This window comes from Suillus plorans (assembly GCF_016647745.1).
Source record: "Suillus plorans strain S12 chromosome Unknown HD556scaffold_23, whole genome shotgun sequence".
NCBI classification, from domain to species: domain Eukaryota; kingdom Fungi; phylum Basidiomycota; class Agaricomycetes; order Boletales; family Suillaceae; genus Suillus; species Suillus plorans.
In genome coordinates, this window is record NW_024537407.1 from 382,989 (window position 1) to 405,516 (window position 22,528).

At 47.5% G+C, this 22,528-nt stretch overlaps 10 protein-coding genes across 10 annotated transcripts; 8 read left to right on the top strand and 2 right to left on the bottom strand.

Annotated features, from left to right (window-relative positions):
- Positions 1 to 12: 12 nt before the first annotated feature.
- Positions 13 to 1,981, top strand: HD556DRAFT_1366166 (glycoside hydrolase family 16 protein). The gene is made up of 5 exons (XM_041302802.1): positions 13 to 625; positions 682 to 849; positions 903 to 1,223; positions 1,280 to 1,599; positions 1,659 to 1,981. The coding sequence occupies exons 1-5, from the start codon at positions 456 to 458 to the stop codon at positions 1,697 to 1,699; spliced, it is 1,020 nt and encodes a 339-aa protein (XP_041161082.1). The 5' UTR covers positions 13 to 455; the 3' UTR covers positions 1,700 to 1,981.
- A 1,444-nt stretch (positions 1,982 to 3,425) lies between these two features.
- HD556DRAFT_394170 (glycoside hydrolase family 16 protein) lies at positions 3,426 to 4,982 on the top strand. The gene is made up of 4 exons (XM_041310482.1): positions 3,426 to 3,824; positions 3,885 to 4,049; positions 4,102 to 4,416; positions 4,466 to 4,982. Exons 1-4 carry the CDS (start codon positions 3,667 to 3,669, stop codon positions 4,806 to 4,808), a joined length of 981 nt encoding a protein of 326 aa, XP_041161083.1. The 5' UTR covers positions 3,426 to 3,666; the 3' UTR covers positions 4,809 to 4,982.
- A 2,270-nt stretch (positions 4,983 to 7,252) lies between these two features.
- On the top strand, positions 7,253 to 8,609 carry HD556DRAFT_1473507 (glycoside hydrolase family 16 protein; the record flags this gene model as incomplete). The annotated part of the gene is made up of 5 exons (XM_041308489.1): positions 7,253 to 7,392; positions 7,448 to 7,684; positions 7,737 to 8,051; positions 8,104 to 8,423; positions 8,478 to 8,609. The coding sequence occupies 5 exons, from the start codon at positions 7,253 to 7,255 to the stop codon at positions 8,516 to 8,518; spliced, it is 1,053 nt and encodes a 350-aa protein (XP_041161084.1). The 3' UTR covers positions 8,519 to 8,609.
- A 241-nt stretch (positions 8,610 to 8,850) lies between these two features.
- Positions 8,851 to 10,600, top strand: HD556DRAFT_1366206 (uncharacterized protein). Its single transcript, XM_041302803.1, has 9 exons — positions 8,851 to 8,950; positions 9,008 to 9,024; positions 9,081 to 9,110; positions 9,180 to 9,444; positions 9,496 to 9,714; positions 9,765 to 9,781; positions 9,829 to 9,858; positions 9,907 to 10,025; positions 10,080 to 10,600. Exons 1-9 carry the CDS (start codon positions 8,873 to 8,875, stop codon positions 10,379 to 10,381), a joined length of 1,077 nt encoding a protein of 358 aa, XP_041161085.1. The 5' UTR covers positions 8,851 to 8,872; the 3' UTR covers positions 10,382 to 10,600.
- Positions 10,601 to 12,773, top strand: HD556DRAFT_1366209 (uncharacterized protein). The gene is made up of 10 exons (XM_041302804.1): positions 10,601 to 10,729; positions 10,784 to 10,829; positions 10,887 to 10,915; positions 10,966 to 11,032; positions 11,080 to 11,120; positions 11,182 to 11,388; positions 11,445 to 11,705; positions 11,752 to 12,024; positions 12,085 to 12,261; positions 12,312 to 12,773. The coding sequence occupies exons 1-10, from the start codon at positions 10,698 to 10,700 to the stop codon at positions 12,667 to 12,669; spliced, it is 1,491 nt and encodes a 496-aa protein (XP_041161086.1). The 5' UTR covers positions 10,601 to 10,697; the 3' UTR covers positions 12,670 to 12,773.
- A 35-nt stretch (positions 12,774 to 12,808) lies between these two features.
- HD556DRAFT_394523 (uncharacterized protein) lies at positions 12,809 to 14,294 on the top strand. Its single transcript, XM_041310483.1, has 5 exons — positions 12,809 to 13,005; positions 13,057 to 13,236; positions 13,293 to 13,527; positions 13,582 to 13,758; positions 13,813 to 14,294. Exons 2-5 carry the CDS (start codon positions 13,133 to 13,135, stop codon positions 14,011 to 14,013), a joined length of 717 nt encoding a protein of 238 aa, XP_041161087.1. The 5' UTR covers positions 12,809 to 13,005; positions 13,057 to 13,132; the 3' UTR covers positions 14,014 to 14,294.
- HD556DRAFT_1235751 (DHS-like NAD/FAD-binding domain-containing protein) lies at positions 14,221 to 15,841 on the bottom strand (the record flags this gene model as incomplete). The annotated part of the gene is made up of 10 exons (XM_041297773.1): positions 14,221 to 14,323; positions 14,370 to 14,510; positions 14,571 to 14,642; positions 14,695 to 14,753; positions 14,803 to 14,886; positions 14,936 to 15,076; positions 15,154 to 15,381; positions 15,467 to 15,514; positions 15,572 to 15,581; positions 15,642 to 15,841. 10 exons carry the CDS (start codon positions 15,839 to 15,841, stop codon positions 14,221 to 14,223), a joined length of 1,086 nt encoding a protein of 361 aa, XP_041161088.1.
- A 106-nt stretch (positions 15,842 to 15,947) lies between these two features.
- HD556DRAFT_1235838 (WD40-repeat-containing domain protein) lies at positions 15,948 to 18,907 on the top strand (the record flags this gene model as incomplete). The annotated part of the gene is made up of 6 exons (XM_041297775.1): positions 15,948 to 16,147; positions 16,197 to 16,308; positions 16,369 to 16,482; positions 16,537 to 17,006; positions 17,062 to 17,177; positions 18,048 to 18,907. 6 exons carry the CDS (start codon positions 15,948 to 15,950, stop codon positions 18,905 to 18,907), a joined length of 1,872 nt encoding a protein of 623 aa, XP_041161089.1.
- Positions 18,908 to 19,054: 147 nt separating this feature from the next.
- Positions 19,055 to 20,906, bottom strand: HD556DRAFT_1235966 (uncharacterized protein; the record flags this gene model as incomplete). Its single annotated transcript, XM_041297789.1, has 5 exons — positions 19,055 to 19,126; positions 19,176 to 19,985; positions 20,038 to 20,296; positions 20,346 to 20,767; positions 20,823 to 20,906. The coding sequence occupies 5 exons, from the start codon at positions 20,904 to 20,906 to the stop codon at positions 19,055 to 19,057; spliced, it is 1,647 nt and encodes a 548-aa protein (XP_041161090.1).
- Positions 20,907 to 21,485: 579 nt separating this feature from the next.
- On the top strand, positions 21,486 to 22,513 carry HD556DRAFT_1366254 (microtubule-associated protein CRIPT-domain-containing protein; the record flags this gene model as incomplete). The annotated part of the gene is made up of 5 exons (XM_041302805.1): positions 21,486 to 21,583; positions 21,635 to 21,760; positions 21,816 to 21,882; positions 21,932 to 22,216; positions 22,272 to 22,513. Coding segments are annotated over 4 exons (374 nt in total), but the record flags the coding sequence as incomplete, so codon positions are not given.
- Positions 22,514 to 22,528: the final 15 nt, after the last annotated feature.

Below are 22,528 nucleotides of genomic sequence, written 5' to 3' on the forward strand. Positions count from 1 at the left end.
TATTCTTAGACTTCCCGAGCTTGAATTTTTCAAGACACTTCAGTTTTCAGCGCCCAGCATTAAAGCACATAAAGCATATGGTGTGTTTCACTTCTTGACTGCTGATTTACGCCAGTTCCACTGCACGCTTTGTTGACGAAAACGTCGGCAAGAAAGATTGACTAACCAGTCTTGGAATACAACAAAGTGATATGATTGGATTGAGGACAAAAGGATCATGTTTAGCGTGATTAGCGATATGATAAGGTCGCCGAATGTGGCCAGCCGAGTAGAGTCATAAATGCAGTGTGGCAGCCCACAGCAACGAGGTTCGTAAAACTGTTACTTTGATGCTTTAAATCCCTTGAACGTTCCTTCAGCGTTTCTTTGTTCCACTTTCCACGTCCCTTCTCTTTAAATTTCCTTTCGTTTAAGTCTTCGGACAACTGCTTTCCCTTACTTTCTTTTGCTTCACGATGCACACTCTCTCTAAGCTCTTTCTAGCCGCTCTTTCGTTGACCACCCTGGTTGGTGCTCACCATCCGTCGCGCGCGCACTCGCGTCACCGCCGTACTGCTGGCCGTAGAAACTCTGCCAACAAAATCTACAAAATTCAAGACTTTTATCAAGGGGAGGATTTCATCAAGTACGTACCACTTGTCATACTATACGCAATTTCAACGCGACTAATTAACCATCTAGTGATTGGGACTTTTTCACTGGTTCGGACCCTACTAGTGGCAATGTCAACTACCAAAGCAAATCGGAGGCACAGTCCAAGGGACTTGCATACGTCAATGACTGTGATAATTCGACAGTTCTTGCAGTAGATTCAACCAGCGCCGTTGCTCCCGGCGGTAACCGTGACTCGTGCGTAATGCTCGTGTTCATTATGATTTATGAGTACTCATCATGAATTGTAGTGTCCGTATCACATCTCAGAAGAGTTACAATGGCGGTCTTTTTGTCATTGACGCCTCGAACATGCCTGTCGGCTGTTCTACATGGCCCAGTTTCTGGACTGTTGGCCCGAACTGGCCCTCGGCGGGTGAAATCGACATTGTCGAGGGCGTGAATAACCAGGCGACAAACCAAATGACTCTTCATAGTGGCACGGGCCAAAGTTGTACTATCGCAAAGTCAGGTGTTAGTGCCGATCTGTTTACTGGCCAGGTCCTCGGGACCAACTGTTACAGTACCGGTAATGCGGACGCAGGCTGCGGCGTCGAGGACACGGACACAAGGTTTGCATTGCATCTTTCTCATGCGTCAGCTGGGACCTAACGTGTCCTTGTGGCAGTTCTTTTGGACATGGCTTCAACAATGCAGGGGGCGGTGTCTTTGCCCTTCTGTGGGACACCTCTTCTGGCATGTCGGTGTGGCACTTCGCTCGTTCTGAAATCCCTGCGGATCTTACGGCGCAAACGCCCAACCCTTCTACTTGGAGCACTCCAGCTGGTTTCTGGTCTGCACAGAGTTGTGACATTTCAGCCAACTTCTACGACCACCAGATGGTCATCGACACTACCATCTGTGGCAACTGGGCAGGTGGTGCCTACTCGCAATCCGGATGCCCAGGAACGTGTTCAGAAATGGTCGCCAATGCTAGTAACTATGCTGGTAAGTTTTCTTGTGACATTTATTCATGTCGCACCGCTCAGTGTTATTTAATGTTGTAGATGCCCAGTGGGTTATCAACTACGTTGCCGTCTACCAGTGAATATTCGCCTTAAACCTTCATTATTTGCATTGCATTGTATCATACCCACATCATACCCTGCATTCGTCACAGCACATCAGCACATCATCATCTATTCTTTTGCTTTATTGGCAGGATCAGTTACAGTTTGCATATGCTGCGCTGGTCGCTTTCTTATTTGCTGCGCATTTCGAGAAATCCATGATACAAGACCTATGGCCTACTTACGAATAATTAGACTCAAAATATATTGATTGTATGCTTGAGGCTTGTATGTTGTATCGATCTTGCACATGTTCTGCGCTTGCTGTGAGGGAGACTGAGGCTAAGACTGGATCATGTTAAATTCCGACTTGACAATTGTCTTATCACCTATTCTGCTAATGTGCAATTGAGCAAATAAGTGCGCAGTGTCCTCTCAGCAATATAGCCACTGCTACTATGTGCGACTTTGCTTCAAGCACATTTCATGACCATAGTACTTGGTGAAACAGGTCGGTTGATCTTCACTAACTTGATCGTCTCTAGTGCACGTGGCCGCCTATGTACTACTTGTTTCGGCTGCACGCTCCTTGTGAGATTTTCAGAGCTACATGAGAACGAGAAGAACTCCGATGCCTTCATCCCCTCAGCCCTGGCCTATGCGTAGCCGCCGTAGCGCCGGTGACGAACAAACGTCACAGTCTTGAATTCGAAAAGAATTCTGTTCGTAACTTCATTGTCCACAATTGTAGGACTCCTCAAACACCGATATTTGTCGACCTTTTTATCCCACCTTACCCCACGCCCTGCACGGCTTGAATAATTTCAACACTGTCGAAATCTCACCTCCTCGGCCATTAGTCGTTGCACCGATTCGTTCATCACTGGAACGGTGGAACCTACATCCGTTTTCATGTTCACTGGGACATCTCGGTACCCAGGTACCCTCGTTGACTTCGTCATCGACCACAATTCGAAAGGAGGATCATGATGCGACTGCCTCGCGCGTTTTCAACGTTAATTTTCAGACCATTCCCCGAATATCGGAGTACGAGAGAAGTGATTCATGAACTGCCGCTACAACATACAACCCGCCACTTGGAGATACATATTTAAACATAGTCGAGTCTCCCATAGCGACGTTCTGTCCCTCAATATTGACAATTGTCGTCGTTACGATCATCACGTCCGTTTACTGTTCGGTTCCGATGATTCAACCCTTTGAGCTGTTGGCAGAAAGCTGCCGCTCTCTCAACTGGTTTGATGGCTCTGCCAAGCAGATACGGCAGAGTGCTGCATCCGAGTCGCAGAACCTGTCACGATGATACTTATAACGTGCGTCTCGACAATTCAAAATCAGCCGACTAAAAGGCGAAATAGGACCATATCGTACGTTGCCAAAACGCGCCGCACAGTAGACGCAGTGCGGTCTTTGGAGGCTAATTTTGTTCAACATCAATTCCATGGTATTCGCGCCTCACTCCTTCCCTGATCGACCTAGCTCGGACTGTTTAAAAAACCGGCTAATTTGGAATAATCTAGCGCCGCTCTATAGCGCTTGAGCTAAGTAAGAAATTCTTTCAGCCACCATTTTAGCCATGAATCTTGACTCCTGTTGTTTACAGTGTTGCAATTGCAATCTATCAAATGCAAATATCGACAAGGAGAGTGATCATTTCCAAGATACAAAGAGTGACGGTTGGATTGAGATAAGGCGCTGAGATCAATCAGGCCCGCGAAGATGACTGTCGGACGCGAATACAAAGGAACGATTGATCTTCTTTCGATTGGTTTGCTTATAGTCTGGGGCACTAGCCAAAGTGAGGTAATGGTGCAACCATGAAGCAACGAGGTTGTGGGCGTCATTTTTGATGTCAAAAGCACAATAAAACCCCGTGGCCGACGTTATTATCAACGTTCCATTGACTTTCTCCCTTCTATTTCACTTACTGCTTCATTGCTTCGGACGACTGCAGAGCTTCCCTCATTTACACCGTGACTGTGCGATGTGTTCTTTCCATAGACTCTTTCTAGCAGCTTTCCCATTGATCACCCTGGTCGGTGCTCGCTCGTACTCACGTCACCGCCCTATTACTGTTGGTAGACTGTCAACTGACGGAACCTACACGGTCCAAGACTATTACCACGGCGAAGATTTCTTCAAGTACGTACCACTTACATAGTTTCAACTTGTAACGCAGCTAATGATCTTCCATCTACATAGTGACTGGGACTTCTATACTGGCTCAGACCCCACCGGTGGAAATGTCATCTACCAAAACAAGTCGGCCGCACAGTCTGAGAGACTTGCATATGTCAAATCCGATGGCACGACAGTCCTTGCAGTTGATTCAACCAGCACTGTTGCCGCTGGCGGCGATCGTGATGCGTGCGTAAAGATCGTGTTTATCTATATTATATGCGCCTCACCGCAGTTGCAGTGTTCGTATCACATCACAAAACAGTTATAACGGCGGTCTCTTTATCTTGGATGCCTCCAAAATGCCTGTCGGCTGTTCTACATGGCCTAGCTTTTGGACCGTTGGACCAAACTGGCCATATGGGGGTGAAATTGACATTGTCGAGGGTATCAATGACCAGGCGAAAAATCAGATGACACTTCATAGTGGCACAAGCCACTCCTGCACCATTGATACGGATGATTCTAATGAGTTCACAGGCTCTGTCCTCTCGAGCAACTGTTACAGCACTGAGACCTCAGACTCAGGCTGCAGCATCATGGATAGTAGCTCAACGTTTGTGTCTCTTATGTGCATTAATCGCAACCTAACGGTCCTGGGGCAGGTCTTTTGCGTATGGCTTTAACAATGCGGGGGGCGGGGTCTTTGCGCTTCTGTGGGATAATTCCACTGGCATGTCGATGTGGCACTTCGCTCGGGCTGACATCCCCGATGACCTCACGGCCCGAGCACCTACGCCTTCCAATTGGGGCACTCCTTCTGGTTTCTGGTCTGCACAAACCTGCGACATAACAGACAACTTCTACGACCACCAGATGGTCATCGACACTACCATCTGCGGCAACTGGGCAGGTGGTGCCTACTCGCAATCTGGATGCCCAGGAACGTGCACGGATATGGTTGCTAATGCTAGCAACTACGTTGGTAAGTTTCCGCTCAATGCTTAATCGCTCCGCATTCCTCAGTGTTCTGTTGTAGATGCTAAGTGGGTCATCAACTACGTCGCTGTCTATCAGTGACTATTTGCCTCGACCGTTTATTTGCGTTTGACTGTCGGTTCGGGCAGGGTCCGGACTATATTGGACATTGCTGAATATCTCAGCTCGGACTATTATAACTCGTTTTATTTAATCCATTAAGTACATGAAACCTCGGGGGACAGGAAATAGAAGCCCGTTGAAGCGTGGATGCTTGACTTGTTTCTGATGTTTGTGTATCGATGTTGTTCTGGTGGTCTCGGAACATAAGCTTATCATTCTGCTGACAGATGATGCATCGATGATGTTCAAGTCGCGTGAAGCAGCATGCAAATATTATATCCAACAAGCGCGATATCGATAGCTTCGATAAGGGGCTTATATTACGCAGCTTCTATCCACGGCAGTACATTGGTAAAAACACCTGATCAATGAAAGAATGGCGCATCTGGCACATCCAGTGCCAGCGTCCCGCATGGCACCAGGCAAACCACGATGATAGATCCCTGGAGACAACTTCACAAGAAGTCAGACTGTTGAGTCTTACGATTATAAGAAGCAGGCTACAGAGGTTTTTGCAGCATTATATCCACGTGATGGTGGCGCGTTCGGAAAGTACACGACTGTTTGCGCGACGCGTTCACAACATGCACGTGATGCTGAGTTTTTTTTTCGGAGACTATAGTACTATTTCCAAAACCCAAACTTTGAACTTTTGATTGAACCTGGATCCTGGACAGTGTAACTGATCTGCATCACCCTAGAGCTGAAGCGCTGAAGGCTGGATGTTTCTCTTTCTCATCGTGCAAACAAGCCAGTGGTTTTTGCTGATGTGTCTATCAGGATGATCCTCTCATCTCCATAATCACTGCTTCGTAGTCACCTTACTTCAAGAAGTTGCACGTGCTATGGGTTTGTGAGATCTACGTGAAAACGAGGAAAAGTCCTCCAAGTCCTTCATCCCAGCGCGCACGCAGTGACCAAACCCCACTCGATTGTCACTTAGAATTGACCTCCTTCGATGATCCGCGCCATTCTACAACGGTTGGTTCACCTTGACTGCACGCACTTCGAATTTCAGACACCCTGCATTGATATGATTGGTTCGTGAACCGTTTCTTTCCGTTTCCGTTACTCTGACCAATGTCCATCAACCTGGATAGTGCCCTTCAAGGCTCGACTACTTTCAATGCTGTCAAAACATTGCCCTCTCGCCAGTCACCCTCAGTTGTTGCACAGATCCATGCTAGAACGGATCTGGACTTGTTTACGCTTGAACCCGCTCAAATGAGAGGTTTTCCAGGCTGCAGAATTGAAAAGTGCTTGTGCATGGGGATTGATTATGGAGCCACATCTAACCTGTCTCGTCGCCATTGTGCGTGGCGGGGGATCCTTTAAGGGTCAGCCGTACTGGACAGCTCATTACCACCTGAACATACATCCCTAATGTCCATGTCATGCACGTTCTTCGGGTTGATTTCAAGGTATTTGCCGACTCTTGGAGCTCGACAAAAAGGAATGCATTACTAGTTTGAGTTGGCGCTTGCACACAACGATATTCTCGGGGCATATTCGCTTGATGCGACTGGAATATAACCGAGTCTCCTATTACGATTATCACGTACGTTGAATTCGCTGTTCGCTTCCTTCCAGCTTCTAGATCTTATTCTTGCTGCCGCTCTGCCAACCAGTATGGCAGATGCGGCAGAAGCTGCAGAATTTGTGAGATCATGTGAGTCTCGGCAATTCGAATATTAACCACTAAAATGCGAGTTAGTAACATATACGACACCGGAATGTACCATACAATGGAAGCAGTGAGTTATTTGCATGTCAACGTTCAAAAGGAATTGACGCCTTACCCATCCTTTGATGTCCCGACCTGATGAACACAGTCCGGACTTTAGGGGGGTATAAAGCTGTCTTATTCGAGCTACTGTGGCGCGGCGGGGATAGCGCTTGACGACGATACTCTTTCGGCCAGTACTTCAGTTTCAGCTATGCATGTTTTGACTCTTGTCATTTACAGGGTCGCCATTGTGGCCGATGAAGTCGCATTGACTAAGGTAGACGAGGAGGGAAGGCCAAGCAACTCCCAGAGTACAAAGAGTGGTGGTTGCATTGAGGATAAAATAAGATCAATCAGGGCCACAATGAGGTGCGGTTCTGAACTTCGGTGACCAACGCGAATACGAAGGAACGACGAATGATCGGTTCGCCTGGTTAGGAGAGGCTAGCTGGGGCGAGGTAATGGAGTACTGCCCGAATCAACGAGGTGGGTGAACGTCATTTTCCATGTCGAGTACAATAAAACCCGATGGCCAACGTTACTATCGGTATTGCATTACTTCCCTCCCTCCTGCTGTTTTTTTAGGACTACTTGCGCTTTCCTCTTGTTTGCATCACGTCGCACGATGCGTTCTTTCTATAAAGTCTGTCTAGCGACACTCCCATTGACCATTCTGGTTGGTGCTCGTCAATACTCGCCCTTGCGTTACAGCCGTACCACTGCCTACTCCGTTAAAGACTATTATCAGGGCAGTGATTTCTTCGAGTGTGTTAGCCATTTTTTAACTTACAACTCGGCTAATGGTCTTCTACCCATCTAGTGACTGGGACTTCTACACTGGCTCGGACCCCACTGGTGGGAATGTCATCTACCAAAGCAAATCAGACGCACAGTCTAAGGGACTTGCATATGTCAATGGCGACTCTGACAATGATAATGACAATGAAAACGATAACGGTGACACCGACAGCCACTCCTCTTCCTCCTCTTCCTCGTCCTCAATTGTCCTGGCAATTGATTCAACCAGCACTGTTGCTGCCGGCGGCGATCGTGACGCGTGCGCAAAGACCGTGTTTATTGATATTATATACGCCTCACCACAGTCACAGTGTTCGTATCTCATCTCAGACGAGCTACAGTGGCGGTCTCTTTGTCTTGGACGCGTCCCAAATGCCTGTCGGCTGTTCTGTATGGCCTAGTTTCTGGACCGTTGGACCGAACTGGCCATATGGGGGTGAAATTGACATTGTCGAAGGTATTAATAACCAGGCGCAAAATCAGATGACAGTTCATAGTGGCACAAATTACACCTGCACCATTGATACGAATGATTCGGATGAATATACAGGTTCTGTCCTCGCGAGCAACTGCTACAGCACTGAGTCCTCGGATGCGGGTTGCAGCATCATGGATAGTAGCTCAACGTTTGTATTTCTTTCTTGTTCGTCAATTCCAACCTAACGGTCCCCGGGGCAGGTCTTTTGCGGATGGCTTCAACAATGCAGGGGGCGGTGTCTTTGCTCTTCTGTGGGAAAATTCCGTTGGCTTGTCAATGTGGCACTTCGCTCGGTCTGACATCCCTGCTGATCTCACATCCCAAGCACCTACGCCTTCCAATTGGGGCACTCCGTCTGGTTTTTGGTCTGCACAAACCTGTGACATAGCAGACAACTTCTATGAACACCAGATGGTCATCGACACTACTATCTGTGGCAATTGGGCAGGTGGTGCATACTCGCAATCTGGATGCTCAGGAACGTGCACGGATATGGTCGCCGATGCTAGTAACTATGTCGGTAAGTTTCGGCTGGATGCTTATTCGTTCCGCAATGCTCATTGCTCCGTTGTAGATGCCAAGTGGGTCATCAACTACGTCGCCGTCTACCAGTAAACACCTGGCTTCAATCCTTTATTTTTCCCCTGCTTTGCTACTCTGGAGCGTCATCTGTCTCAAAACGTCCTTCTTTTCTTTTCTTTGACAGTATCGTTCTCTGTTTGTATATGACACTTTTTTGTTTGGCATTTAGAGGAATTTGGAGAACTGCGTTGATCGGGCCCATCTGTATAATCATCCTAAATACAATGGACCCTATTGGTAGTATTTACTATTATGTTATACTGTTTCCTGTCAGAGACGGTGTCACGGTGATAGATAAGCCACTTACGTAATGGTCCAACCTCGTTTGTTCGAAAAGGGGATATGTTCACACACCTCTTTTGTTAACTGACCACATCCTGCAGACCGATGGATTCCCAGCAGCAGCCGCCGCCAGTCCCGATATCCGACATCATCACGACAGCGTGGCCAAGAAGAGCAGTCAAGGTTTGTGCTTAACGTTCACGCTACCTTTTAATGTTAGCTTATCAAGAATATCGCTAGGCATGTGCTAGTTGCAGGTAATGATCTCGTGATTGAGGGGCACTCCTCGTGTCCTAATCTTCTTCCCCTGCAGGCGTGACAAAATACGCTGCGATGGTCAAAAGTAGGCTTTGCCTCTACTCTGATTTAAATCTCCTTTAATTCATGAATTGATATCCTCGTGATCAACTAGGCCTTGTGGAGGCTGCGTTAAGAAAGGTTACACTATTGAACAGTGTGTTGCTGGGTGTGAGAACTGTCGAAAGGCTCGCGCGCGCTGTGAAGGCGGAAAGCCTTGCCTCAGGTGCCGAGAGGATCAGGTAGAGTGCACCGAAGGCCATCACCACCCGGTATTGCGTGCAGAACCTCCTCCCGTCTTAGTTCTCCGCGGGCCACATCGCTCAAAGCCCGATCGTGCAAAACTGGCTTGCCAGAACTGTCGTCGGGATAATAAGAAGGTAAGCTTGTGCTGTGGTCGTGGATGCGATTTTGACATACCCTACGTCTAGTGTGATGATCAGCGACCTTGCACTCGATGCATTGCACGCGGGGAAGAGTGTGTTCATGTGGGAAAGGGACCCAAACTTGTTAAACTTCGTTGCGAGGGTTGCAGGCAAGAAAATAAGAAATGCGAGGATGCACGTCCATGTAGGCAATGTGTTGAATGTGGCAAGGAGTGTATCAGTGTTCAGAGGAAGGGCAGAGGTCATGGTACCCGTGTCAAGGCGGTCAGTCTTTGATTGGAATAAGTATACTTCTTCTGACGCTATCTTTTCAGGCTTGTGTGTATTGCAGGTAAGTCATCAACTACGATCTAGAACATCACTTCGACAACTGCATAGACGTGATAAGGTGCGGTGTGAAGGTGTGAGGTAGGTGGCCTTGATGCGGATGGTTTCGCATTGGTTGACAACCGTTAGGCCATGCCTACATTGCGTGCGTAAGGGGTATCAGTGCCTTGATCGCATCTGTCAAATCTGCACTCAGCAAGGTGTTAGTGGCGGATGCCCACATCTCGGTGAAGGATCGGATAGTGATGGTACGCAAACATCCAATAAAACGTTACCTCATACCTCATGATCATGATCTTCAGCAGTGGTTGCGATGGGGAGTATGCAGCCTCCCCATCCAACCCCAATTCAAGTTCAACAGTCCTCCATGATGATGGCACCTCTGCCGTTCCCCAATCAAGTCTATGGTCCCATACCATACCATTTACTAGCTCAATCAAACCATGAGATTGGGTCCTTACACGTACCTGCGCTACCTCGTCCTGTTGGATCTTTTTATCCTATAGTCGACTCTCCTATCAATGGCCCTCAATCAAACATCTCTTCAGAACGGTACGACCCATTGCTTACGGGTCCAAGTGACTTTTCGAAGTCGGGGGGGTAAATACGTACGTTGTAAATTTTGGACTTTTGCTTGGAGCAAGATGGTTGTAATTTTAGCCTCGCTTTTCAAAGCGATACCTAGAATATCGTACTGTAGTTCTGTAAGCTCTAATGCCTTCGACTCGTTTCTCTGGGGCAAGCTTCTAGAATTCATTCTTATCGAAGGCAAACCAAATGGGGGATTTCCCTTGTTGATGTTGACTTTATTTGTACATGCTTGGCACCGAACCTTTCAGTGATACCACCACGTAGAGTTCATTGTCCTTGTCCCGTATATTTCTTTTTCTTTTTGAGCTGACCCGATACATTCTTTCACCATGAGCGATAGTGTGAATTCATCCCCGGAGAGGTTGTTTTCAAAAATATAGGCACTTCATACGTTTCCCGCTGACATGACACTTAGACCAAAGGTTGAATCATCCAAGATCAAACACGCTGGCAAGGCCAAGGTCAGCGCGTAATTTCACGCGACACCACGCGAATAGTTCTCTGACGAGCCTTTTCAGAAGAAAAGAAGTGTTCCAAACATTGCGGAGTACGCCACAAAACATATTAGACGCGTTAAATCACCTTACGCTTCGACAGAGACAGGTCAGATGAAGAATCGGACACGCATCAAAGTATCGGAACTAGTGACCCCCAAGAATCACCCGTAAGCTGGTTTCTCTACGCTTGGCTTGTCAATTAACGATGGATTAGCCGTCTGAACCGAAAGCTGCCCCCAAAATAGTCGAGGTTCTGTGAGTTCAGAGTATAAAACTGTGCATCTATGATTCATGATTATCTGTATATGCTATTTAGTCTCCCTGGACCTTCGCCACCACAATCCCCCCGCAATTCCCAAGAAACCCAGGTGCTTTCTGCAAAACCTCTCAGCAAAGCCAGGGGATCCCGTAGTCGCACTTCATCAGTGGTATCCTTGAGTCGCCCCATCCGTCATGAGAGCCCCTCCGTCCTTTCTGTTCGTGCGAAATCATCAGATAAGAGTTCCCCCGCATCCAAAGCCAAGTACGTATCTCGGGTTCCTTGGCGCGTAATGGTCACTCACCACACTGGATAACCAGGTGTCCTGATACCCCTGACGACGATGCAGATGAGACCTCGTCCATTGCAGAATCATCTGCCGGAGGTCGAATACGCCGGTCTGAATCCGAGCGTATTCAGTATTTCAAAGACCAGTCACAATGTGATGATATGGAACCGCACCGAGTGCATTGCGCTCGATGCGACAAATGGATCAACCTTGGTAGAAGACAGACGTATGCTGTTCGTCCTTGGGAGATCCATCGACGGAAATGTGACCCACGGTCCCCTGTTTCGAAGAAGTTAGTACATTTCACACCGAAAATTAAACACTACTTATCCGAACAGGAGCCACCGAGACGAGACCGAAGTGGAAAAACCCGAAGGAGATGTTTCGGTATCAGAATTGAGTCAGGAGATTACTAAACAGTCTTCACCTCAGTCGGCTCGGCAGGATGACGTCGAAAGGAAAGCTTTACTGGAAGAGGATCCTCGTGCTCAAGAGGTCAAGCCTCACGAAATTCTTTGTCGATCCTGCCAGAAATGGATCAAGCTGTCGATCGATCATGCCTACGTTCTTGGAAATTGGCACGCACATCAACAACGATGTTCAGGTGTCGTGTGAGTGATTCTTTCTTTTCTGGATTTTACCATACTTTTGCTAACTAATGATTTAATCAGACCCAGCAGCCGAGTGGCTACCGCGGAGAGAAAATATAGTCTGCTGACTGACCCTCAAGCGAAGTCGTCCTCCGCTCGACATGTCGAGTGTGCTTTTTGCAGGACAACTGTCGAGCTGGATGGCGTCGCTCAGTATGATTTGACCAAGTGGCACGAGCACAAAGCAAAGTGTTCTTCGTAAGTGAATATCATTTTATCAGTGTTCTTATAAGTAATAGTGGCTGTAGTCATACTGTTCAACTCACTCCAAAGCCTCTTGGTTCTCGACTTTCGCGCGTTTTCCCTCCACCATCTAGTCAGGCTATCACTCAAACGCCTATCAACGAGGTACACAAACCCCCTACATCCTCGAGTTCAGCGCCTACAGACGCCATAGCCATCAATGACAACTCCCCGTATCGCATTGGGGAGAAACGTGCCCGGGACGAAGAAGACGCTGGAGAAGACCGTCCTATGAATCGTCCGAGAACCGTGGCCTACCAAGTGCCCGAGAATGAGGCGCCAAGTCCGTGGGGTTGGTTTATACAACCTCTTAAAGCTTTCGTGCGTGGTTTCCGTGAAGGTTTAGGCACTCCATCTACGTAAATGTTGATACTAGTGTGTTGTGCGAGTTGTGTTGATTGTATTGTACCCCGCTCTATCTATTGTGCTTTGTTTTCTTTATAATGCCATTCAACTATTCCCCTGGACACTTGGAGTAAATGTAAACACGCGCGAACGAGCATGCATGTAAGTTGACGGAAATTTCCGAAGTGTGTCCCCGCTCTCCACTTTCTTCCCGTGACGTTCGCTCTTACGCCTGACTGTCGCGCATATACAACTAAACCGTTGAGATATAGAGGTTTTTGTATTGGCGCGTAAAGTGCACGCAGCTCTTCGGCATACACTTCCAAATTTCCCCCCCACGGAATTGGACTACAGGTCAGTGGCCACCACCACGTCCAGACCGATAAAGCTCATTCCACACTCTAGAAAATTGGACATTCATACCCGCTGAAAATAAGTTTCTCCCCCCACTGCACTGTCTCATCCCCCTGCCATCAAAGTCATGTGGGTATTTATCGCTAACCGATGTTATTGTTGCTCATTCTATTCGTGCCACTCCCGCAGGGGGTCGTCGAGGAAAGATTCTAGTCTAAAAGGCATCCATGAGTAAGCATCTCTGTCGTCTCCGATTAGCTACATATTCATCCAGCTGCTTTGAGCAGCGGAGATGCGCCTCGCCGAACTGTAGGCGAAATTGCGAGAGAGAAAAGGCTACGTGACGACCCGATGGCAGAGGTTCTTGGCCCACTCTTTGTCACCTGCAAACGCTGCGGAAATCGTATAAAACTATCCCCGAAGAGTCTGTATGATCCCTTCCATTGGCTGAAACACCGCGAACGTTGTTTAAAGAAGCCAGTCGGGGGTACCCGTGCCACCAGTCGTCCATTGAGGGAAACAGTGAGTCGCTTCGATAGCCCTGTTTTATTTGGTGGAATTCATGTGACCCGTCAGATCATGGTCGAAAAAGCCTCCCCTGCTTCATCGTCTAACACAGACGCCGACAATCTCACACCACCACCTCCTTTGACTCCCAATGACGATCAACGGGGAACTCCTGCCGTTTTCAAAGAAAGCTCGTCTTCGCCTGATCCGGAGGAGGTGGTCGTCGATACCTCAACTAAAGTTGTTGTACGTCAATTATTTTTTTGTTACACAGGGAAGATCTAAACGCAAGTCCTTTAGGACTTGCCTCTGGTAGATCATGGACCCTGGCAATCTTGGTCGTGGTCTGATTTGAGACTTCCAACCTGGTTGGTAAATACCAATCCTATGCATGAAGATGATGGCGACGACGACGAGCCTCCTCGAGTGACCATAATAGAGCGCGGCTCAACTCCAACTCTCTCCCTCCAGCCAAGCACGCATCCTCAAGACCACTCCTAAAATCATTTACGTTTTTGTATTGCATCTATTTGGTATAGGTGTTCTCATTTTTGCTTTGTTGTCTCCATTTGCATCGCTAGTACTTTACCACATGCATATAACTAGCTACCACATTTGCCCATACCAGCATACCACAGTAGCCAGCATTAATCTACGCATTCTATGATCTTCACTACTATTATTATGGATACCATCTCTTATCCACGTCTAAGTATTTCTTGATACGATTTCGTGGTCTGGTGCGGGTGGCTGGTGAATGCCGCTCTGGAGAAGATGAACTATCGCAGAATCCTGGCTTGCACGAGAACCCCTGTATAATTATCAGTATCTTTTTTTTCTAGACATGACCATCTCACAGGATGGCTCGCACTACGTCTCGCAACACCAGGGAACTCGATATCTCAAGTTTCTCCACACCTGGAAGTTCGTCAGCCCTCGTTGGCCCTACATTCAGCAACATGACTGGTTTTCGCAGCTCTAACGCGTGTTTTACCAGCCTTGGGGCACAATGTCATCAGTGTCATAGTCATGTCAGGATATCGGACAATTGCAAGCACCTGAATGCGGAATACGTCGCCAGTGTGGTGCCGAGGACGAAAACCCTTTCAGACTGTTCAATATCATGAAACCTGCGTTGGGGTCACTACTCCAACACGGGGAAACAAAAAATGCCCAACTTACGAACGGTCCTTAATCCGACTTGGTATCGATTCACCAAAGAATATCAGCTCTGGTTTGTACTATTTGCATCAGAGACCCAAGAGACATGGCAATCAAGCTGCCTCTTACGAAAGAGCTCTGTTGACCATCCAATGTACACTGCGGACACTCTGGGACCACGAAATCGGTATAGGAAACGCCTTCCAATTCCACCTTCAAGAGAAATCAATCATCAAAATTGGTCTGCAAACGACGGACGAACATCACCGTCAGGATTCGTGCGTAGTTTGCTCCCGGTCTTATCTAGATTATCAACGAATGCCTTCCATTGCGGATTAGAAGCAGAAAGCCAATCTTGGAACACGTCTCGGGGGACTACATGACCGCGCTTGCAATGTACTCGCTGCAAGTGAAACGATGGGTTTATTGTTCGCTGAAACACCGGAAAGCGGATGCATCCAGAATGGCCCAGAAACGTACATGGAGGGTTCCGTGGAGTTCAAGTATTTGCTTTCGGGTATGATCCGGCTCCCAAAGGTGCGCAATCGCTTTGTGGTGTAACCCATCTACATTTTGCGTCACGAGACGAGGTAAGTATGATGCATATTGGAGTGCGGCAATTGCATAGTGGCTGGTATTAGGCAGAGCGTCCCGGACAGAGGGGTAGCCCAAGTATGATCGAAGCCTACCAAACATCAACCTGACGGACTGACCACATGATTTGATTTCATACCAATACCGTTGCCTGTTTGATCAGTTCAGAAGCCGTGTAACATGAGGGGGATTAATCAACTTGCCTGAAAACAAAACCCTTTTCACTCTCGTCGGTTAGTTCGTGATACTAAGGCGCTCGTCAATTGGAAACGTTCTGTGCCTGAAGCAACTTAAAAGCGCGTACAAAAATCGGTCTATGTCATAATCAGAAAGAAACAATTAGCGTGGTTCCTGGCTTCGCATGACGAACTCACTTGTAATTGGGGTTCATATATCTACCGTCTTTTCCCCGATATGCTCTAATCCCCGAAGCAACGCTAACGCCTGCACCGGTAAGTAGCGTCACTTTTCCTGGCGCAAGGAATTCTGCGATACGTTCAACCGCCGCAGCTGGTGAAATTGTTCGTCTTGGTGCTCCAGAGCCGCCGACAATGGTTGGTACTGAGATACGCATAATGTCAGTTTTGTTCAAGTTAGTTTCCTGCGGGAATCCGAAGTAGCCGTAATAGCCGGATGGATATACAAGAATATACAACTTGTTTCTTGATCACCTCGACGAAATGAATCCTGCTCGACCACCTCCTGCTGTGCTGCAGACGCCAGGATTTGCCCATTACTCTGTGGCATGGTCCCCTTTTCACAATTCTCGCATCGCACTTGCTTCAGCTGCCAATTTTGGTCTTGTGGGTAATGGTCGCCTGCACATGGTATCGCTAATTCCAGGAGTCGGTGGCTCGTCTGCGGTGAAACTTGATAAACAGTCTGTCTGTCGACTCGACTAATAAGCTGGTGCTTATCTTTCTATCAAGATACGAGACCCAGGATGGAATATACGACGTTGCATGGTCAGAGATTCACGAGAATCAACTGGTTACAGGCTCAGGAGATGGAACGCTGAAACTATGGGACATATTGCTGAATGTACGCCAATATCAACTCATTTTCAGATCTGTGTAGATCAAAGTCGTTTTTCATGTCTAGGACTTTCCAATACGCTCTTGGCATGAGCACAGTCGTGAAGTTTTCTCCGTCGATTGGTCGAATATCAAGAAAGACACGTTTGCGTCCTCCTCGTGGGATGGAAATGTCAAACTGGTAGCTACATCGAGTGTCTCGTACTGAATTCGGCTTACAGAGAATATTTTGTAGTGGACACCAGAATTACCTCGTTCAGTGACAACACTGCATGCACACCTGTCATGCGTGTACCAAGCTCTCTTCTCTCCTCATCAACCAGATATCCTTGCCACATGTTCGACGGATGGAACTATGAAAATATTCGATCTTCGTTCCCCCGCTTATGCCACCGGCCCCGCCACAAATTCCTTCACACACCCCTTATCTAATGCAGTCCTGACCGTCCCTGCATCTGGCACTGAGTTGCTTTCCCTTGATTGGAATAAGTATCGACCTTTTGTGCTGGCAACCACTGGCGTTGACAAGATGGTGAAGGTGTGGGATTGTCGGATGATTCAGAGCGCCAACCTGAGTGCTCAGACAATTGGTGGCGTTTGCGAGGTCCAGCTTCCAGGTCATGAATATGCAGTGCGAAAGGTCCAATGGAGTCCTCACCACCCAGACATTTTGGCCACAGCCAGCTATGACATGACATGTAGGATGTACGTGAATTTCTGCAACAGGTCGTGCATATCTAAGTGGTCTGGGTTTATGCAGATGGTCGTCTAACCCATCCGCAGGGGGATCCAGTCTCCTTCAGGTCCATGATCCTCATACGGAGTTTGCGGCTGGTTGTAGTTGGTCCCTCTATGATGAAGGGTTAATTGCAAGCTGTGGATGGGATGGAAAATTATTTGTATTCCGTGCTTAGATGAGCATTGTTACTTCTATGTTGTGCCTTCATGTTGCTGTGACTGGACGCAGAATTTTCTGCAGAAGACGGTGGGGCAATTTATATTGCAAATTTTCGTGGTGTATTTGACATCCTTCAAAACTCACACTCACCTAGCGCTTGATATGCGTCAAGTGATTTGTCGACACGTGTCCCAAGTGCTTTCCCCAGCGTATGGTTTCCACCTAATCTGTGATGCCACTCACGGACAACCGTGTCAAATGCATATCATCGACAAGAATCTATGTCCTTAATGTTATCCGCCGGTTCTTCCTTCTCCTATTGAATTTTCGTTTGCGTTATAAGTATGGATTCATTCATACAATGTTAAGTTGCATGCTACTAGGCGGTATGTCATCTTCTGGGTATACGCGTCAGACCCACAATTGACTAGTCTTTCGAAAGTCGAAACTTCCCAATTTTTTTCCTGCCGACCCCCCCATATCAGGCGCAACAATTCACCTCGCTCGGTTCGATTGTAGTTCTGGTTATGCAAGGCTACATAATCTCCATAATATTGTATGGATAATTTTTTTTTGTATTTGTATGCGTTTTAGCAGGACACCCACACGGCGAACTTGTCGATGCAGCATCTTTGCTCCGCTGCAGGATTGTATGGTTGAATTATTGATAGGGGTTTGTCCTTCTTGAGCAGTCCCGACCACCGTGACATGTTGGTGACATCAATGAAGTGTATGAGATCTCGACTTGATTCTGGCCTGTCCTTGACCAAGATCTTGAACTGCTTTATTCTTTTCATCTTGAAATCGCCGGGATTCAATGCAGGTACCTTCAACACATATTGCACAAGGGTGTTATTCGCGTAATACTAGAGTCTGCCAGGATATCATAGAGGATGATCCTGAGGATATCATGTCTGCTTCTCTCCATACTCTTTACGACTATGCCCCAATCTCCCACTCAACCCCCGGATCGATATTTACTTACACGATAAAACGTAACGGAGGAAACTCAGCACTAAGACAGATCACCCTTCAGGTACCAGACACGCAAGCAAGCAACTGGTCTTTGCATGCTTCATCCATCTGGCAAGCCTCCCTTCACATTGCAGATCACATCGAATATCTGCAGCTGGATCGCTTCAGCGATCGAAAAGTATTGCGTGTCTTGGAGCTTGGAGCTAGTGCTGGGTTGCCTTCGATCATGATCGCACGGACTACGCCAAATGCTGTTGTTGTTGCCAGTGATTATCCGGACGAAAACCTCATACGCACACTATCTGATAACGTTCGCCGCAATCATGCCTCAGAACGTTGCTGGACTGTCCCTTACGCTTGGGGCAATGATACATCCCCACTCCTCATGCCTGCCCAGCAGAACCCTGAAGGTTCTACTCTCTTTGATATAATCGTCGCAGCTGATACGCTGTGGAATCCTGAGACCCACGTTCAGTTTATCAACACGCTTTGCATGTGTCTCAATCACACCCCAGACGCTCGTGTACATCTTGTCGCTGGTCTACACACAGGAAGATACACCCTTCAATCTTTCATGAATGCTGTTGTGATGCACAAACTTCAAGTAGAAAGAGTGGTGGAGAGGGAAGTTATGGATGGCGTTCAAAGGCCATGGGATGTTACGCGCGCTGAGAGTGAGGATGAAAGGGAGAGACGAAAGTGGGTAGTCTGGATGGTCTTGAGATGGGCATGAAGTAACGAGATTTGCAATGTGAAGTACAGTCCAGTCGTGCCTAAATTCGATACTAGGAGTACAACTAGTCATTAGTAGGAGATAATATTAGCGCTAATAAGCATGATCGTTATGTAACAGGCTATCATGATATAAATCTCATGGACATTAAGGTACGTTAGGGGCATGCTGGGGTGTCCCGAAGGTTAGCACACGAATGACAGTTTGACCGTCGCGTTCCTGTGACGAATTTCAGGGGCCAGTAAAAACGGAAGGCAGGAATACGTACGTTGTATAAGATCACCGCATCTTCTGTGGCATCAACCCAAGTGATGCTTTGCACTTGAGTGGTGCTCGTTCTAATAAACTCAGCTGCGCCAGCCTTGAATATTTTACTGGCAGTAGCCCATTTCTCATTCCACGACCAAGTAGAGGACCGCGGGGCGATTGATCGTAGGCACTCTGCCGCATGGTCGTTAAGGTCGAGCACGTGAAGGCGACTTCGGGAATCGGCCACAAAGTTTTCTTCACCGACACTCTGGAAAAAGACCAGTTTTCTCCCCACAACCTCGAAGGCATGGGAATCATCTGGTAAATGAATCACCGTACAGTGGTCCTGCCATTCCTCCCATGATAGAGACCTATCGCCAAGACTAGGTGGCTGAAAGAGCGATTCCTTCATCACCAATGCCACTTTCTTGGAACATCTTGCCGGTATTGAATGGGAGGGGAATTCGACGAGGATAACAGTTGCACGTTGAGACGGATCAGAGTGGAAGAAAGTTCCCGCCGGAGGAGTAACATTGGGCTTGAGAGACGTGTTCGGACAAATTTGCAGAAATGATATTGCCTTCCATGATTCTGGTAAATCATATGATATCACCTGGGCTGAGCACAATCGTCTACCATCCACTATATGGTGAATAGTGATTTGAGGGGAGCGCTTGCCACGTTCGTGAAGATACAACCCGTCTGGTCCGCGTTCCCAAGTAGAAGCGGCAGATTCTCCACTGTCGTTGTCCTCGTCCTCGTCAGGATGGGATAGCACCATCAAGCACGATTCGCTGAGGATGTCGAACGAGAGGAGGTCACCAGTAAACTGTCACAATTTAGAACCTGACGGGCCCTTGTGGACTAGGGGAACACATTACCCGCTGTCGTTGATCAATGCCAGTGTGCCAGTTGACTAGAACAAGTTCTGTTGTCCCTTCACCTTCCTCAACTCCAAGACGCACAGACAGACCGACCATGATTCCATAGATCTGGACCCGTTCAATAGAAATGCGATGGCCTGGAGGCAAAGTGCCCCACCAGTCTGTCTGAAATTGAAAACGTAGGTTTTGAGCCTGCGGGTGTTGCTGGCATGTCCACATATCAAGAAAGTGAAGTGAAGCAGTTATGGGTCCATCCCTAGTGTATTGGTCAGCATGGACGGAGACACCAGCCGTAATCATCTTACTGTGAAGCAAAATGAAGTTCTGCAAGCACCAAAAGATTCTGAACAGCATCAATGGCAACCTTGCGGATTTCGAAAGGCAAATTAAATTTGCAATATTGTAATTTGGCAACCGGCGGTGTCCTGTACGAGCGTAGCTCATAGATATGAAGTGACCACTGGAATATCCCGTGGTAAGAACTTTCGCTAGCGTGATAAAGGAATCTTCCGGAGACACCAACAATCGTTGGCGTTGTGATACAGAGCCTGTCCTCTGAGGTCCAGTTTAAAGTCAACCATCCTTTCCTGTGGTGGAGGAGCGGGTCCAGCCGCGCGCGCGGTGAATAAGAGCTTGAAATTCCGTCCTTCATACCAGACAAAGCAAGTTCGTATCGATATAGCAACGTCGAATAATTTACGACGATGATATGTATATATCGAGAACTCTATTAATGAAACGTTAAGCAGACGCACGTTGACTAGCATCTCCGGCAATCATACCTTGCAGAAGTGCAGTAGTGAGATAGGATCGAGCTCTTCTAGAATAATTAAAAGGAGCTCCCTAGAGAGGCTAAAGAGGGACATGACCAGCACGCTGGTAATTAACGTGGTGTTCGTAAAGTTCGTGGCCTCCCGTTCTTCGTCTTTATAGTGCAAGGCCGCCCTGAGGTGCTTGACGCTGGTGACCAAAAGACAAAAGCATTGAGGCGCACAGTGTGTTTCGTCGAGAAGGATCCAAGGGGCAAGCCAACAGAAATCTTATTGACGCAAAACATCAGTACGTAGAACGAAGCCATCATCCAGACGATGTGACCACACCCTCGGACAGTAACTGCCTTCTCCGTTCGAACAAGTTGGAAGTGGCGGGACCGAATCAAGTTTTGCAACGCTCGCCATGTCAACCATTGAATGGAGGTGTCATCGTTGTGATATTGCCAAGATCTAACATAGGTTGACAATAACGAAGTTGGCTAGAACTGGAAAGAAAGACGGTATCAGTAACCCTGGAAATTTTGAATACTTATTATTTCATCCTATCGTGGGATGGTGTTCTAGCGACGTAACTTGCCTTGGTGAATTTGACAACTAGAGCTAGTACTCTCAGACTGGTCACCGAGGGCGCTCAATGAGGCCTGGTCTTGCTGATAAGTTGGAAACCGGCGGACATGATTACTAATGTATTACTAATCATTAGGCTATCCTTTGCTCGGTCATCCTGTCCAACGACTCGGACATCCATGGTCTGCAAGAAGTGTGAATCAGTATGTCACTGTTAATGTTTTATGAATGTGGGTCTCATGAAGTTTCTTTAGAAACTGTCCAAGGTTGCCGCTCCAGATCCGTTCACCTCCACATCTCAAAGTGTAAAGGATGGATCACGAAGAGTAGGCGAGAACAAGCTACTAAGCCGACCTGGGAGCTCGAAGAACAGGTTTCAGGTGAGTGAGTTATGGCCCCCCCTTGGCATGTACTTAGCGAGTAAATGGTTGTCAGCCGTATCAAAGCAAATGCAAGGATTGTAAGCAGCCTGTGACGCAAAATAAAGCAAAGTATTGCCATGGTGAGTAGCGCAGCACTATCAGGCAAACCTGGAGCTCATTCCGTCCTAGGTTGTGCATATAAGAAAGGTCTCTGCTCTATCTGCGGCAAACAAATATTGGATACGACTGGGTATGTGATGTCTAGCAAGTAATTGAAATCCGGTGTGTTGTACTACAAGATACCATTGTAATATGATCTTTAACAATAATGTCGCACCTGGTGTTTTGAACGTGAGCGCAAGGGTCAATTCAGGACTATCAAGGAGGTGCTAGCTATCATGATTCACGCACATCCTGCCCTATATACTTCTCATATGGGGTCAGTCGCAGCCCACGCTTGATTCCAGAGCCCAGGTGAACTTGACTGACTACTTCCAGTAAATATGATGTTCACTGTTATAATATCCAGCTCATCTCAGCCGATGACGCAGAGGCTGCATCTGGACGAAAAGGACCCCGCTGGAGTGAATCAGCAGCATTGTTGCACGTTCAAGTTGTTCGCCAACGTCCTGCAGATTTCATTCTAGAACATCGTGTTTACAACACTATTGAAATGTCTGGTCGGGCACGTTTCAGAAGGGTCAGTTGTAAGCTTCACTTGTACTAATCCTAGGAAACCTGATTGTCGATGGCATTTCAATTGTCCTGCGTCTGCCTGTTCAGATA

What these genes read in the sequence shown, in the direction of transcription:
- HD556DRAFT_1366209 (XM_041302804.1), top strand. Translation starts at nt 10,698, where the DNA reads ATGAGCGATAGTGTGAATTCATCCCCGGAGAG. An exon ending in CGGTCCCCTGTTTCGAAGAA is followed by an intron (nt 11,706 to 11,751) that starts GTTAGTACATTT and finishes TTATCCGAACAG; the next exon opens with GAGCCACCGAGACGAGACCG. An exon ending in CAACGATGTTCAGGTGTCGT is followed by an intron (nt 12,025 to 12,084) that starts GTGAGTGATTCT and finishes TGATTTAATCAG; the next exon opens with ACCCAGCAGCCGAGTGGCTA.
- HD556DRAFT_394170 (XM_041310482.1), top strand. Translation starts at nt 3,667, where the DNA reads ATGTGTTCTTTCCATAGACTCTTTCTAGCAGCTTTCCCATTGATCACC. An exon ending in CACGGCGAAGATTTCTTCAA is followed by an intron (nt 3,825 to 3,884) that starts GTACGTACCACT and finishes CCATCTACATAG; the next exon opens with TGACTGGGACTTCTATACTG. An exon ending in ATCATGGATAGTAGCTCAAC is followed by an intron (nt 4,417 to 4,465) that starts GTTTGTGTCTCT and finishes GTCCTGGGGCAG; the next exon opens with GTCTTTTGCGTATGGCTTTA.
- HD556DRAFT_394523 (XM_041310483.1), top strand. Translation starts at nt 13,133, where the DNA reads ATGTGGGTATTTATCGCTAACCGATGTTATTGTTGCTCATTCTATTCG. An exon ending in AGTCTAAAAGGCATCCATGA is followed by an intron (nt 13,237 to 13,292) that starts GTAAGCATCTCT and finishes TGCTTTGAGCAG; the next exon opens with CGGAGATGCGCCTCGCCGAA. An exon ending in ATACCTCAACTAAAGTTGTT is followed by an intron (nt 13,759 to 13,812) that starts GTACGTCAATTA and finishes CAAGTCCTTTAG; the next exon opens with GACTTGCCTCTGGTAGATCA.
- HD556DRAFT_1366206 (XM_041302803.1), top strand. Translation starts at nt 8,873, where the DNA reads ATGGATTCCCAGCAGCAGCCGCCGCCAGTCCCGATATCCGACATCATC. An exon ending in ATACGCTGCGATGGTCAAAA is followed by an intron (nt 9,111 to 9,179) that starts GTAGGCTTTGCC and finishes GTGATCAACTAG; the next exon opens with GCCTTGTGGAGGCTGCGTTA. An exon ending in TGAAGGATCGGATAGTGATG is followed by an intron (nt 10,026 to 10,079) that starts GTACGCAAACAT and finishes CATGATCTTCAG; the next exon opens with CAGTGGTTGCGATGGGGAGT.
- HD556DRAFT_1366166 (XM_041302802.1), top strand. Translation starts at nt 456, where the DNA reads ATGCACACTCTCTCTAAGCTCTTTCTAGCCGCTCTTTCGTTGACCACC. An exon ending in CAAGGGGAGGATTTCATCAA is followed by an intron (nt 626 to 681) that starts GTACGTACCACT and finishes TTAACCATCTAG; the next exon opens with TGATTGGGACTTTTTCACTG. An exon ending in CAATGCTAGTAACTATGCTG is followed by an intron (nt 1,600 to 1,658) that starts GTAAGTTTTCTT and finishes TTAATGTTGTAG; the next exon opens with ATGCCCAGTGGGTTATCAAC.